This window comes from Myotis yumanensis, unplaced genomic scaffold (genome assembly GCF_028538775.1).
Source record: "Myotis yumanensis isolate MYYU_CA2020_CCGP unplaced genomic scaffold, mMyoYum1.0.hap1 SCAF_15, whole genome shotgun sequence".
Taxonomy (NCBI): Eukaryota; Metazoa; Chordata; class Mammalia; order Chiroptera; family Vespertilionidae; genus Myotis; species Myotis yumanensis.
The window spans coordinates 6,782,425-6,795,130 of record NW_027223766.1 but is presented as its reverse complement, the minus strand read 5'-3'; the positions used below and the strand labels follow the sequence as shown (position 1 = coordinate 6,795,130).

Below are 12,706 nucleotides of genomic sequence, written 5' to 3'. Positions count from 1 at the left end.
TTGTCTGTGGGACTGAGCATCCCTGGAGCTGCCCCACTGAGGGGGGGGGGGGGGGGGGCGGTTGTTTTGTTTTGTTTTGTTCCTAAACTCTACGAATAATAGAAGAAACGATATTGTTTGTGGTGGTGCACCTGCTTCCCCAGCCAGGGGAGCTGTTTTGTTTTCTATTCCCTCCACCCTCCTTTTATCTAGGCTGCTGCTTTGTTGTCGGTGGGAACGTCAGTGGCTCCTGCTTTCTTAGGGAACTTCCGCTCCCAGGCCGTCTGAGATCCTCCCCAGAGTCCCAGGGCTGCATTGTTTTATCGCCTCCCCACCCCCATTCCATGTAAACCACAGAAACACGCACCCAGATACACAAGATGCTTTTAAAGGAGCAAAAGCAACGCAGACTGAGGTCTCCTGGGCACATGGGCACGTGAGAGAGAGAGAGAGATTCTGAATGTGCTTTTGCACACACGTGTGCACGTCACAGAAAGCGCGAACGGCAGTCTGCGTGGTTCCTACCTGCATTCCCCTAGTCTTCAGTACAACAGAAGTAGACACCGTCAGGTTTCCTCTGGCTTCCTTTGCTTTTCTCCAAGTTCAAGCAGCTGCAGGTGATCAGGAACTCCACCCCCTCCTGGTTGTCCCTTCTTTCCCCAGGGCCAGTCTCAGCCCCTGCTCAGGGGTCACCGGACAGTGCCCACCACAAAGGCCCTGGAGCCAGCTGGTGCACCGTGCAAGTCTCGAGGTACCAGATGTGCCTGGCTTCGTCTCTGTGCCCCAGCTCCTGGCAAAGGGCTCACACCCAGGGCGTGCTCAGTACAGATCTGTAGAATGAAGGCTGAATGAGGTGACCAGGGCCAGCCACTTCACCACTTTGCCTCTGATTCTCTGCCTGACAAGTAAGACGGTGGACTTCTTGAATGTGTCTAATGCCATTATGATGCTCTCTGTTGAAAATGGATTGAATTCACCTCAGAAAGAGCTGCCCTCAAAATCCTGCCACAAACGCGTTGCTGCTTGATGGTCAGATTGAAGGTCAAGGTCCCCTCCCCATCACAACCCTATTGTGTCTGCCTGAGTGAGGATGTGGGTCTGAGAACGTGGCCTCCGTTTTCGGAAGACCCTCTCTTTGCACCTCGAACAGCAGTGTGCCTGTGAGTTCTTCAGCCTCCCACTTACCCAGACCCTTTAGTCTAAACATTGCATGTGTTGCTCTCTGGTGACCCTGGGTGGATGGAGTCTGCCCCTCCCTCTTCTATTTTCTCAGTTTCTATAAATGCAGATGCTGAGCTCCCTAACCCTACACCATAGGATTAGACTAAAATGTGGAAATATTGAAACTGCTGAGACCCCTTAACTGGGGAGAAGGTGGAGACGAGGTGAACTAAGAACTGAAAATCAGAGGGAGATATTCACCACTGATACATTTGAGCAGAGGTCAATATCCAAAATATATAAGGAACTTACACAACTTACACACACACACACACACACACACACTGATTTAAAAATAGGCAGAGGGCTTACATAGACCCTTCTCCAAAGAGGACATACAGATGACCAATAGACAGATGAAAAGATGCTCAAGATCATTAATCATCAGGGAATGCAAGTTAAAAGCACAGTGCGATGCTACCTCACACCTGTCAGAATAGGGAGGATGTGAAGAGAAGGGAGCCCTCATGCACTGTTGGTGGGAATGCAGATTGGTGTAGTGACTATGGAAAAATGTAGAGTTCCTCAAAAAATTCAAAATAGAACGACTAAATTAGATAAATTCCCTCCTAGGAGTTTATCTGAAGAAATCTAAAACACTAATTTGAAAAGACATATGCACCTCCATGTTCATTGCAGTGTTATTTACAATAGCCAAAATATGGAAGCAACCCAAGTGCCCCTCGGTAGATGAGTGGGTACATATATACAATGAAATATTACTCGGCCATAGAAAAGAGTGAAATCTTACCGTTTGCATTTGCGACAGCATGGATAGACCTAGACTCCAGGTCCTAGGGTATTATGCTCAGTGAAATAAGTCAGAGGAAGACAAATACCAAATGATTTCATATATATGTGGAATCTAAAGAACAAAGTAAGCAAACAAACAAAACAGAACCTCATGGATACAGAGAACATCCTCATGGCTGTCAGACGGGAGGGGGGTTGGAGGGCTAGATGAGAAAGGGGATAAAATTTTAAAAAAAAATCAGGGAGAACAGGCCTTTAGTGGGAATATAAAGTAGAGGATCAATGTCCCTTCCACCCCCACTAAGCACTTGCAATAAAAGGAAATAGACTTGAAAAATCATATTTGAGTTGGATTTTTTTTTAAAGCAGAATCTTATAATAGTAAAGACAAAATGAAATTACCCTCCCTGGTAGCTTTTAAAATAAAAGATTGGGGGTGGGAAGGTGTTTGGATCTGGTCTGCTCTGTTCTTCGTGGTAACAAAGGGGTGGATTGCATTCACGAATTCACTCGCTGTTTACTGGGTGCCTCCTATAGTCAGGCTGTGTAGGTGACTCAGCTGTAGAAGTGAACAAACCAGGCAAAACAGGCAGTAAACAGATCATCGGTGACACTTCTGCCAAACAAGACTAAGTACTACAGAGAAAAACAAAAAGGGAGGGAGAAGAGGGGGGAGGGGGGGAGGGGGAACTAAGTAATTAGGGTTGTCAGGGAAGACCACACTGGGAAGGTGACCTTTGAGTCCCTAGAGCATAGATTAGAGTAGATTAGCAGACAGCTGAGAACATTCCAGGTGGAGGAAAAGCCAGTCGCATGGCCTGCAGGTGAGAGCACACAGCATGTTCCAGCCACAGCAAAGAGTAAGAAAGAGGTAGGAGATGAGGTCAAAGAGGGTGCTCAACGGCTCAGCTGTGTCATTCTTTAATTTTAGGATTCAATTCCGCATTTAGGGAACATTCCTACACACCAGAAACAAAACAATGCCCCAGGGGGGGGGTTTAAAAAAGTAAAAGTGACTACAGACAATGTTCAGCAATGAACTCTCTCAAGGGTAACAGCCAATCTCTTTCTGCCTCGTTCGGGATTTTTCAGTCTCTTCTGCAAGATCGAGGCACGGACCACCTGACAACTGCGTGTTAATGATTAAGTTTTCAAATGGAGAAACGGTCTTTTAACTCAAGTCTATGTCAAAACCCAACACAAAGCGCTCAATGAAAAATACTAACTTCGCAGTAAATACACGAGACATCCTAGCACATAACTCTAAAGACCCATAGATAGCATCACGGCCTATTGACTCAAAACCTGGAGCCTGCCTGGTCCCCAGCCCGTGTCCCAGGGCAGCTGTGGACCTGCTTTCTAGGCTGCGGGCCTGGGGAAGCAGCTGGGCTCAAGTGCTTGGTGATACCTGCAGGCGGAGCACAGGAAAGGCCCTGCTCGTTTCCTGCCTTCTTTCCTCCTCTCCCTGCCCCCTCCCCAGAGCAGACCATCCGGATCCAGGCCAGCATTAGATTTCAAGTTGAGGTTCAAACAGCTTGCTCTTTGTGGGACTACCCAGTTCCTGAAATCAGAGGGCGCTGGGTAGGGCCTGGGTGTGCTGAGTCACCAGCTGGCTGCACACTCCCTCTTGCACGTCAGGATTCGGGGCTCAGAGCCTCCTCCGTACAGTGAACCCTGGACCACCTGGAGAGCACCTTAGAAGAGGGTCTGTGACCATCGGGACTGAGAACAAGAAGGATGATCTAGCTTCTCACGGCTTCAGAAAATGTGGCTGCTCAGACAGAATTACAAAAACCTCTGCCCTTGTCTCTACAGGGTCCTCCAGCATACACGGCCTCCCCCCATCTCCCCCCCCCTCCCCGCCCAGCTGCCTAATCATGGCCTTGTTTATTTTACACGAGGCCTGAGTTTATCCAGTAAGCATAGGCACAAGCCAGACGAAGATGTCAGAAAATTCTGGGCCCCAGGGAGCCACTGGATGCCAGGCCTAGGAGCTGAGCCACGGCTGGCTGCCCGAGGCCCGGTCTTGCCGGCAGACAGGTTTTGGTAAGTTTGCTACCGACTATACAAATCACACAGCTTCACCTAAAGATCTAAAATTGGAGATGCTCTTGAAAACTTGGAAGATCTGGTCTTCCGATAGAAGGTGCTGGAAGACGTGCTCCCTGGGCCAGCACCACCAGCCATCCCCTGCTGCTTCCCTGTCAGTGCCTGTCCCTCCCAGGATGCCCCGGGCCCTCATCTAGTCCAACCCCTTCATCCCACAGGCGGGAAGCAGGTCCAGAGAATTTGCATGACTTCCCCAGGGCACTCAATCAGGTAAAAGCCAAGCAGGAACCAGAATCCGGGTCCTCTTCCCAAGACGCTCCCATTCCCCGGAGCTCTGATCGTGAAATGAATTGGCCACGTTGGAAGCAGTGTCTCAGATGACATCAGCTCCGAGGTGCTTTTCATTATAAACCGTCACTGGGAATAATGAAGGCATCAAAGCTGTGGTGCTGGTGCAGACAGAAGGGCTGGGAGGCCTCGGAGGAGACTCGTGTCCTGAGGGCTTCGAACCAGAAGTCACCCATATTTAACTGTGCAGGCAAAGCAAGCCTGAACCGAGCTCGAATCTTCATTTAACTATAGTGAATACATTAGAAATGATATTTCTTGCCTTTTTTTCTTAGAGATTTTGTTAATGCAAGAATTCTGCCCATCATTATATTAATTCATTTTAAGACATAGAATACTAGTAAATGGATAATCAATTGGGCCTTTCAAGATTGTTTATGAGCAGGGATGTTATTTTCCTCATAAGGCATATCTATTGACACCTAACGCGTGTCTGTTTGCCCGGGCAGAAGTATTACACACGTATGCATAACATGAGAGTGTGCTGGCACTGAGGCCCCCGGCGGGCATGTTTTCTCATGTGCCAATTCAGAATAGAAGTGAGACTTTTCCTACGTTCACTTTTCTGCATACCACTGGCTTAGCATCATAATTCCATCCTGTTTCCCCAGAAGCTCCAATTCCACCTGCACCATTTCCACACACCTGTCACCATGAAAGGATGTAAAAAGAAACCAAAGTATAGTCAATAACATTGTAATAACTGTGTATGGTGCCAGGAAGGTACTGGAAATATCGGGGTAACACTTTGCAGAGTATGATTGTCTAGCCACTATCCTATACACCTGAAACCAATACAAAATAATACTGGATGTAAACTGTCATTGAAAAAAGTTAAAAAAGAAAGCAAAATATTTCTTTGAAAAAACTATGTAATCTTGAAAATGAACCTCCACACCCCCTTAAAGAACAACAAAAAACATGTAGTAACTAGGTGGTGACAAGTGCAACATGTCCCATCCTTCACTCCTTCCTTACCCTGAGCCGCCACTAAACCTGAGTACCTGTCAGAGCTGCTGAGACAGTCTGGGGCGATGCTGCTCAGTAATGCTGCAACGCCATTGGAAATCGCAGTTGCTAAAATTAAACTGGCACTTGGCAGAAATCATCAGAACACTTTGCATCACACACTGTGACAGAAAGTGTCTATGGCTCAGGCAGCCCTCAAACAGAGCTCTGTTCACAAGAGGGACCAAGGGCCAAGGCCACACAGAGAAAGTCGCTGCCCAAGTTCAAAGTCCAAACTTCTCTTTGCCTTCCAGTCTTTGTTTTTTTATTTTTTTATTTTTTTTTTCGGTAAAAATTGTTTATTATAAAACCATTGAAACTTCCCATAAAAGATCGAGTTTGCAATAATGTGAACAGCACAGAATTAAGAACCATTGCCCCACACCCTTCCTCAACCCCATTTTCATGGCACAAACAAAACTAGATGGAGCCCTTAGCCGCCTGACCTCCAGGCCAGCATTCCTTCCACAAGCAATGCCTGCCGTCCTCTCCTGAGGTCAGCCACAAGCAGGCCGGGCTTAAACAGAGCGCCCTGAGGCCCGCGCAGAACTTTGCAGCCCTCTGGCCCTAGTTCTGGCTCGATTTCCGCGGGTCCGAAGCTGGACAGCCATGCTCACAATCAGGGACGTCACAGCGCACCGGCGCAAGGGCTGTCCGATAACGAATAGAAGGACTCTGCATCAAACAGCGTCGGTACCATCCACAATTCGACATAAATGACCTCTGGGAAAGCGTTGTCTTGTAATAACGTCAGAATTTGGTCTTGACGAAGCCTCATGAGCCAGCCCCAGCCTGATGCTGGCAGCAAGCAGGCAGGGACATCCCGCAGGAGCTGCCAGTCTTCATTTTTTTAAAGCAGGGCAGGGAGGAGGCACTCGGTGGTTGGGCAAAGAAAAGGAGGGCTCTACTTTGTCACGCGCCAGAGTGGGTTTTCTCCCTCACTCCCCACCCCCCTCAGGATCAAGGCCAACTCGCTGTGAGCCAACGGAAACCCTCTTGAGTGGCAGGAGGAAGACTCTTAAGGCAATGGGAAGGCACTTCTGCCGGGCCCAGATGGCTGCCTCTGTTCCAGCTTCCTCACTGCACAGCTCCGGAGTCAAATGCAGCTAAAGGGTTAAACACATTCCTTAGAAACAAGAGGAGGAAAGATTCCTGGAGCCGTGCAGGTGCAGAATTACAGCCTGCCACCCCTCACCATGCCACAGATTCCCGGCACTCAGAGGGAGCCACGCTTGGCTTTCCTTATTTTGCCATTTTAAGAAAAAGGAAAGAAATTAAATGAATTTTCTGCTCTCTTAGCATGGGACCAAGCACACAGGAGGTGCTCTCAGTAAATATTTCTGGAATGGTCAACACAGTTTTATAAGATTTCATCAGAGTTCCTTCCCACCTGCACCTCCAGCCTGATACTGAGGTGTCTGGTCCACAGACGGCCAGTTCAGGGCCAGGTCATGGGGCATAACGGCCAAAGGGCTATGTCCCCTTGTGGGAGTCAGGCCAAAGCCTGCCTGGCCATGATGTCATCTCCCTCAACAGCAGAAATCCCCACAGTTTAGAATTCCACATGAGATGAAAGTGTTAAACTGGTGATTGTGAAAAATGCAAACAAGAGAAAATGTATCTTTTCTTAGCCAACTGAGGGAAAGGCCAAGGGGTGCAAGACACACAGCAGAATAGTTTGTTCCCTCTTTTTTATTGAGTCACAGCACATCAGTACAACAGAGGTCCAGCCCAGCTCGGTGGAGGTGTTCAAGCTACTCCTGCTAAACGAATAAACCTGTAATAGCCCGAGTGCAAAGAAGTAAACAAAAAAGGAGGCAGCAAAGCCCTTTTAAATACCTCAACAGCCACATCTGCATGCGCCAAAAAAGGAAAACGCAACATAAAAGCTTCCAGTGAGAAGAAAATATGGCCAATCCTGGAAGAATTAGGGTATGCCTTCAACAGGTTCCACTGGACCGTTCCACTGGACCACCTGCCCTCCTGGTGCACTTCTCCGTGTTAGCATCTGGGCGATCTGGGAGATTAAAATGCGTCACACGGCTCGGGGCTGGAAATGCAGGGTAGTCTATGCAATTATCCTCATCTCCTCCCAGCCAACTGCAACAGGGGCCTCCGCCGCATGGGGCTCCCTCCTGACTAAGCCAGAACGGCCCGTCTGGTCCCGGCAGACGGTTGGTCATGAACTCAGGGCTCCTGGTGGACTCTGTACATCCACCTTTCCTGCTGTAGGAGGCAGAGAATTCGCCTTCTTTCTTGGATAAAGCTGATCATCTGATTTGTCAAACGCTTTGTTCAGAAATACAAAATCCAATATCCCCCCCCCCCCCAAAAAAGAATATTATTTATACAACACCTTCATTGTCAAAGTATTAACAGACAGCTTCACGTTAATATTCAGCATAGTGGTTTGGAAAATTAATTCTAAAAACAGAATGTAACACAGCCCCCAAATACTAAGAATTCCCCAAACTCTGAGGCAAAAATTGAATCACTCGTAGACCAATAGGCTTACAAAGTAAATTAGGCACAGTACAAACCTATCAGCAAGTGTCGGTTTACACTATTTCCATTTAATGTTTGGAACAAAATTTAAAAACTGCTAATACATGTCATGATTTTTAAAAAAAACATTAAGAATGAAAAGGTAAAACAACAAACCTTTCGTCTTTCAACAGAATTTATCTGGGATTGTACCTGTTTCCTCTTTATTATAACTGACGACTTTAAGGTGATGTCGGCAACTGCCAGCTCAGCTGGGATTGTGAGCGGTCCCTCCCTCATTCTACAGCATCAGTTCTTTAAAAAGCTCCGATCTCCGTCCCCCACGGTCTATAGGGCTTGCCGAGGTTTGCTGCCTGCGTGGGTGCCGATGGGCTCAGTGCACTGGGAGAGAGTAAGTGGAAGGAGCCGAAAGAGAAGGGGAAGGCGGAGAGGGAGGCCACGGAGGAGAGCAGGGGTGGCGACAGTTTGGAGGCGGAGGTGACCACGGGGAGCACCGGTCCAAGGCCACCGCTAGGGGGCGCTCTCAGGGTGGGCGCCTCGGGATGAGCCGCCGCCAAGCGGCCCTGGTGGTGCGGGTCCGTGGGCGAGGCCGCCGAGCCGCTGTTCCCGTGGCCGTTCTGGGGCAGCAGCAGCGGGTGCGCCCCGTGCGGGGGGTGTCCGAAGGCGCTCCCCCAGGGAAGGTGCCCGAGGCCCGCGTGCCCGCCACTCGCCGCTTCCCGCTGGGAGGCGTAGTTGTTAAGATGCGATACCAGCCGGACTCGAAGCGGGTCGGAGGCATCCAGCCCCTCGATGATGCTCAGGTAGCGGGCGACCTCTGCCAGGCACTCCCGGAACCCCAAACTCCGATAATCCATGGCCAGGGCGTGCGCGTCGAAGTAGCCTGGGGCAGAGAACAAAAGAAACACCTCTAGGCTCTGCTCGCGGCCCGCCTTCCTTCAATCCAGCGGCAGCCCTTCCCAGCAGAGACCTGCGTCCTGAAAAGACCGCATTCCCGGGCTCTCTCAAAGTCGAAATAGTTTGGAGTCGACCAAAATCTCTGCATTAACCAACAGGAGACGTATGTGTTCGCTAATGCGAGTTCAAAGCCCAATTAGAAGCCGCCGAGCAGAAATTAGAATTCTACCCTACCGGCAGATGAAACTATGCTCGTTCGTTCCTTTAATGTTTTCCCTCAACAACAACAAAAAAATACATCAAGGGCAGAGAAACCACAGAGCAGTGAAATGCATTAGACACGCAGATGTAAGTTATCATGCAGCTTGCAGGCACTTGGTCCGGACTGGAGACAGACACACAGACCCTGGCCCCCCACCTTCCCTTAGGTTTGCTCTGCTTCACCACAACAGGTTTCTTGCCTCAAGAGTCATGTGGTGGCTCTTTTTCTTGAAATTCTGTATATAAAATTAAAACCATATACTTTTTTAAAAGTTCTCTTCTCAAAATGGCAATACACAAATGTGGAGGGAGCTACCTGATCTGCAGGGCTGCCACAATTTCAGGGCACTTCACACATAACAGGCATTTCCCATAAGAAGGTGCTAATGTGCAGGGGGCTGGGGCAATGAATCCAATGGAGAAAAGCCTCTGCGCATTTCAAAACGGACAGACAGGCAACCGCACGCAACTCGCAGGGGTCCCTCCCCGCCCCCAAAGCACACAGTAAAAACAAGGCAGCAGCTGCAAAGACCCTGGCCTGCACAGTGGCTCCATCTGCCCCAACTCGGCTCCCCCCACGCCCCCAACTCGGGCCCAGGCAGGGGCCAGGCACGCGTACCTTTCCCTCCTGCAGTGTGCAGCATTTTCAGGTGATCCACCGTCATCTGCAGGATCTCGGCTTTCTCTAGCTTAGCAGATCCCTGGGGGAGGGAACAGCAAAAGATTGACTCGGCACCACGTGCCCGTGGGGAACAACTTAAAATGCATATGCATATCTGTGCTGTGTGCACCCCAACAGTAGAGACTAAGGCAAAACGAGTTGTCTTCCAAAAGTGTGTTGGGTCTGTATGAATTCTCCCCGGCACAAGCGACACGGTTATTTTCCCAGACACGGATGGGGTTCAAGTGAATGACCGGGAAGGACTGGGGTGAGGGTGGCTACCCTGGGCGCTCTACCTACTTCCTCCATTACCTGCTTCTCAAAAGCACTGGGCACCAGCCTCCTCAGCTCAGACAAGCTGTTATTGATCCGGTCTCGCCGGCGTTTCTCAATGATCTGCAGAAAGCAGGCAAAACAAAGGAGGACACTTCCATTACGGCTGTAAATCCCAAAGTGAAGAGGTGGTTCTTTCCGTTAATTTTTTTTTTTAAGAGCACTGTAAAAAGACTCACGCCTCTCCGTCTTTTCCTGGCCAGGATCTGCGAAGACGTAGCTGGGGACATGCAACCTAGGGCCGAACTCAAGTTTCTGAATGATTGTAAAAAACAAACAGGAATCGCCGTTAGGAGAGGGTCGGGGTCTGGAGGGTCGCCCCACGCTCTCCCCGCACTCAGACTGTTTTGGCAACTTGGGCCTGACAGCGCCTGGGGGTCCCGCGCAAAGGGATGGGCAGAGGGAAGGCAGGGCACCGGGGCGCCGGCCCTCGCCCGCTGTCACTGCGGCCGGCCCGCGCTCACCGCCCGCCCGCTCCGGCTGCGCTCCGCCGCCGCCGACTCACCCACTCTCATCCGCGCTCTCCTTCTCCACCTCGACGGCCTCGTCCAGCTCGCTGTCGGAGGAGCTGGACTCGGGGTGGGCGCGCTTCATGCTGGCTGCACGGGGCTCCGGGCAGCGTCGGCGCGGCGGGCAGGGAGGAGCTCACAGCAGCGGCGACTCTCCGCGGCCGGCTGCTCGGGTTCCGCACACACTGATCCGCTCACGCTCTGCCTCCGGTTAAAACTCAGCCATCCCTTTCCCACGCTGCGCCCCTTCCCAGGGCCCTGGGGAGGACGAGGAGTGCAGGGGGCGGGCGCGGGGGCGGTGCGGGGGCGGGACGACGGCTCCCGGGCAACAGCCTCCCCTCCGCCAATCCGGCTCCTCGCTCCGCTGATTGACAGCTGCTCGGGGGAGGGGCGCGGACGAGGCTGGGGGCCAGGACGAACCCCGCGACCGCCCCCGTGCCAGCCCCCGCTTGGCGGCGCGGCGGCGGCTCCTGGGGGCTTTGCCGGCCGCCGCTGGTGGGAAGGAGGCGGCGCGGGCCGGGGAGGCCGGGCGGGACCCCAGCGCGCGGGCGGCCGCGGCCCGCCCCGCCCCGCACGCCCCGATTGGCCTGGCCGCGCGCCAGGGGCCGCGCCTGCAGCGCCGCCGCTGAGCCGCACGCGCCACGGGCCGTGGGAAAGTGCCGGCGCCGCGGCCGCCAGCCAATCCGGCGGCTGGCGACGGCGACGGCGGCTGCGCTGGCGGCGGCGGCGGCGGCGCTGGGCGTCCGCATGAATGGAGAAGAATAGGCGGGCGGGGGCGCGGGGCCGCGCGAGGGCGCGCCGGCGGGGGCTGGGCGGCCGGCCCCCCGTGTGAACCTGTAATCGGAATCCGGGCGCCGAGCTGCCTCGGAAGCCGCCGCCCCGCGCGGGCCGGGCTGGGCCGGGGCGGGTGCCTCTGGCTGGGCGGAGCGCCGGCCGCTCCGCGAAGGGTGCCGGGCGCCATCCACAGTGGCCACGGGCCCTGGGGCCGGGAGTGTGGCGTGGCAGGACGTGGGTCGGCGAATGTTCTTTTCGGTTTCGGGGGCCACGTCCCCCACTGGCAGCCGGCCGCGCTTCCGCAGGGCCTTCCCAGCCTCCGGGATGGAATGAATCGGCCTGTGCATCCAGTTTCCGGGGAAGTGGAGCCCTTGTTTTCCGGGCTAAAGAGTGGGGGGAAAGGGCCCCTTGGGATATTTATTTTTTTGTTTTCTTTTTTCAGCCGTTGACGGTCAGATGCTCTCAGAGGGCGCCCGGGCGCCGGGCCTTGCGTCTGAGGCCGCCCTCTGCGGATTGCCCGTCTCTGATCTGGAGACGCAGACACATGCGCCCAGGCACGTCCAGCCTAGTGGTGGCGTGGCCAGCACTGAATGCTCAGTGAAGTCCCTGTCCCCAAAAGGACAGATTGAAAAGAAAAGAAAAAAAGACAGTGTAGATCTCGGACTGAGTCCCGATTCAAGGATTTGGAGACGCAGCCAGATGGTTGGTTTGGACCTGGAATCCAGGCTTCTCTGTCCCCTACCGTGGGGCAGAGCCGTGTTTTCCTCTCAGGGCTGCTCTTGTGGCTGCTGACCTTGCTGGCTGTCGGCGGGGAAGGCTTGCTATGTATTGTTGAGGGTGATACAGATTTCTCACCTCTGCAAATAGCTTCTCCGTTTCTGTCCCTCCTGAATTATTGATCTGAATGCAGCACACGGGGTGGCCTGAGCCTAATGCTCACGTTCCTTTGTTTTTCTCAGCCCCTCGCCCCCATACAGGGGTTAGGCCACCTCCTGGCTCCCACTGAACCTCATGCTACTTCACGTTCACCTCCAGCCCCCAGCCCTTCCTCTGGCCTCCTCTGCTCCCTTGTCTAGGCTGGGCCCCTCCACCCACCACCTGGAATGTGTTCCTGCCTGCACACCAGACACCCGAGCTCCCTGACATCCCACCTCACGCCACTTGCCAGTGTGCAGCCAAGATCAGTCCTGCTGCCCTGCCCGCTCACGGGGAGCAGAGCTCTCTGGGGGTTGCTATCAGCACAACAGGAGAAGTTCCCCCTCCGTGCTCCTTTCTAGTCTGCCATCAAGCACATAACTGCCACCTGCCTCTCCCTCCCCGAACCCAATGGAACCATCCACCCACACCCATCAGCTTCCCTCTGACCCTCTGACATTGTTCCTTCCCCAAAGTGACAGGACACCCTGCCCCA

General features: G+C 52.9%; 1 protein-coding gene across 1 annotated transcript; it reads right to left on the bottom strand.

Annotated features, from left to right (window-relative positions):
- Positions 1-7,032: 7,032 nt before the first annotated feature.
- On the bottom strand, positions 7,033-10,788 carry HEY1 (hes related family bHLH transcription factor with YRPW motif 1). The gene is made up of 5 exons (XM_070392206.1): positions 10,518-10,788; positions 10,192-10,267; positions 9,992-10,075; positions 9,638-9,719; positions 7,033-8,743 (listed from the first exon to the last, which is right to left on the bottom strand). The coding sequence occupies exons 1-5, from the start codon at positions 10,604-10,606 to the stop codon at positions 8,160-8,162; spliced, it is 915 nt and encodes a 304-aa protein (XP_070248307.1). The 5' UTR covers positions 10,607-10,788; the 3' UTR covers positions 7,033-8,159.
- Between the last annotated feature and the right edge of the window lie 1,918 nt (positions 10,789-12,706).

Coding starts and splice junctions, on each gene's coding strand:
- HEY1 (XM_070392206.1), bottom strand. CDS start 10,606: ATGAAGCGCGCCCACCCCGAGTCCAGCTCCTCCGACAGCGAGCTGGAC. Junction 9,720..9,991: donor CCAGTGCTTTTGAGAAGCAG/GTAATGGAGGAA, acceptor TCCCTCCCCCAG/GGATCTGCTAAGCTAGAGAA. Junction 8,744..9,637: donor GCACACTGCAGGAGGGAAAG/GTACGCGTGCCT, acceptor TCTCTGCCCCAG/GCTACTTCGACGCGCACGCC.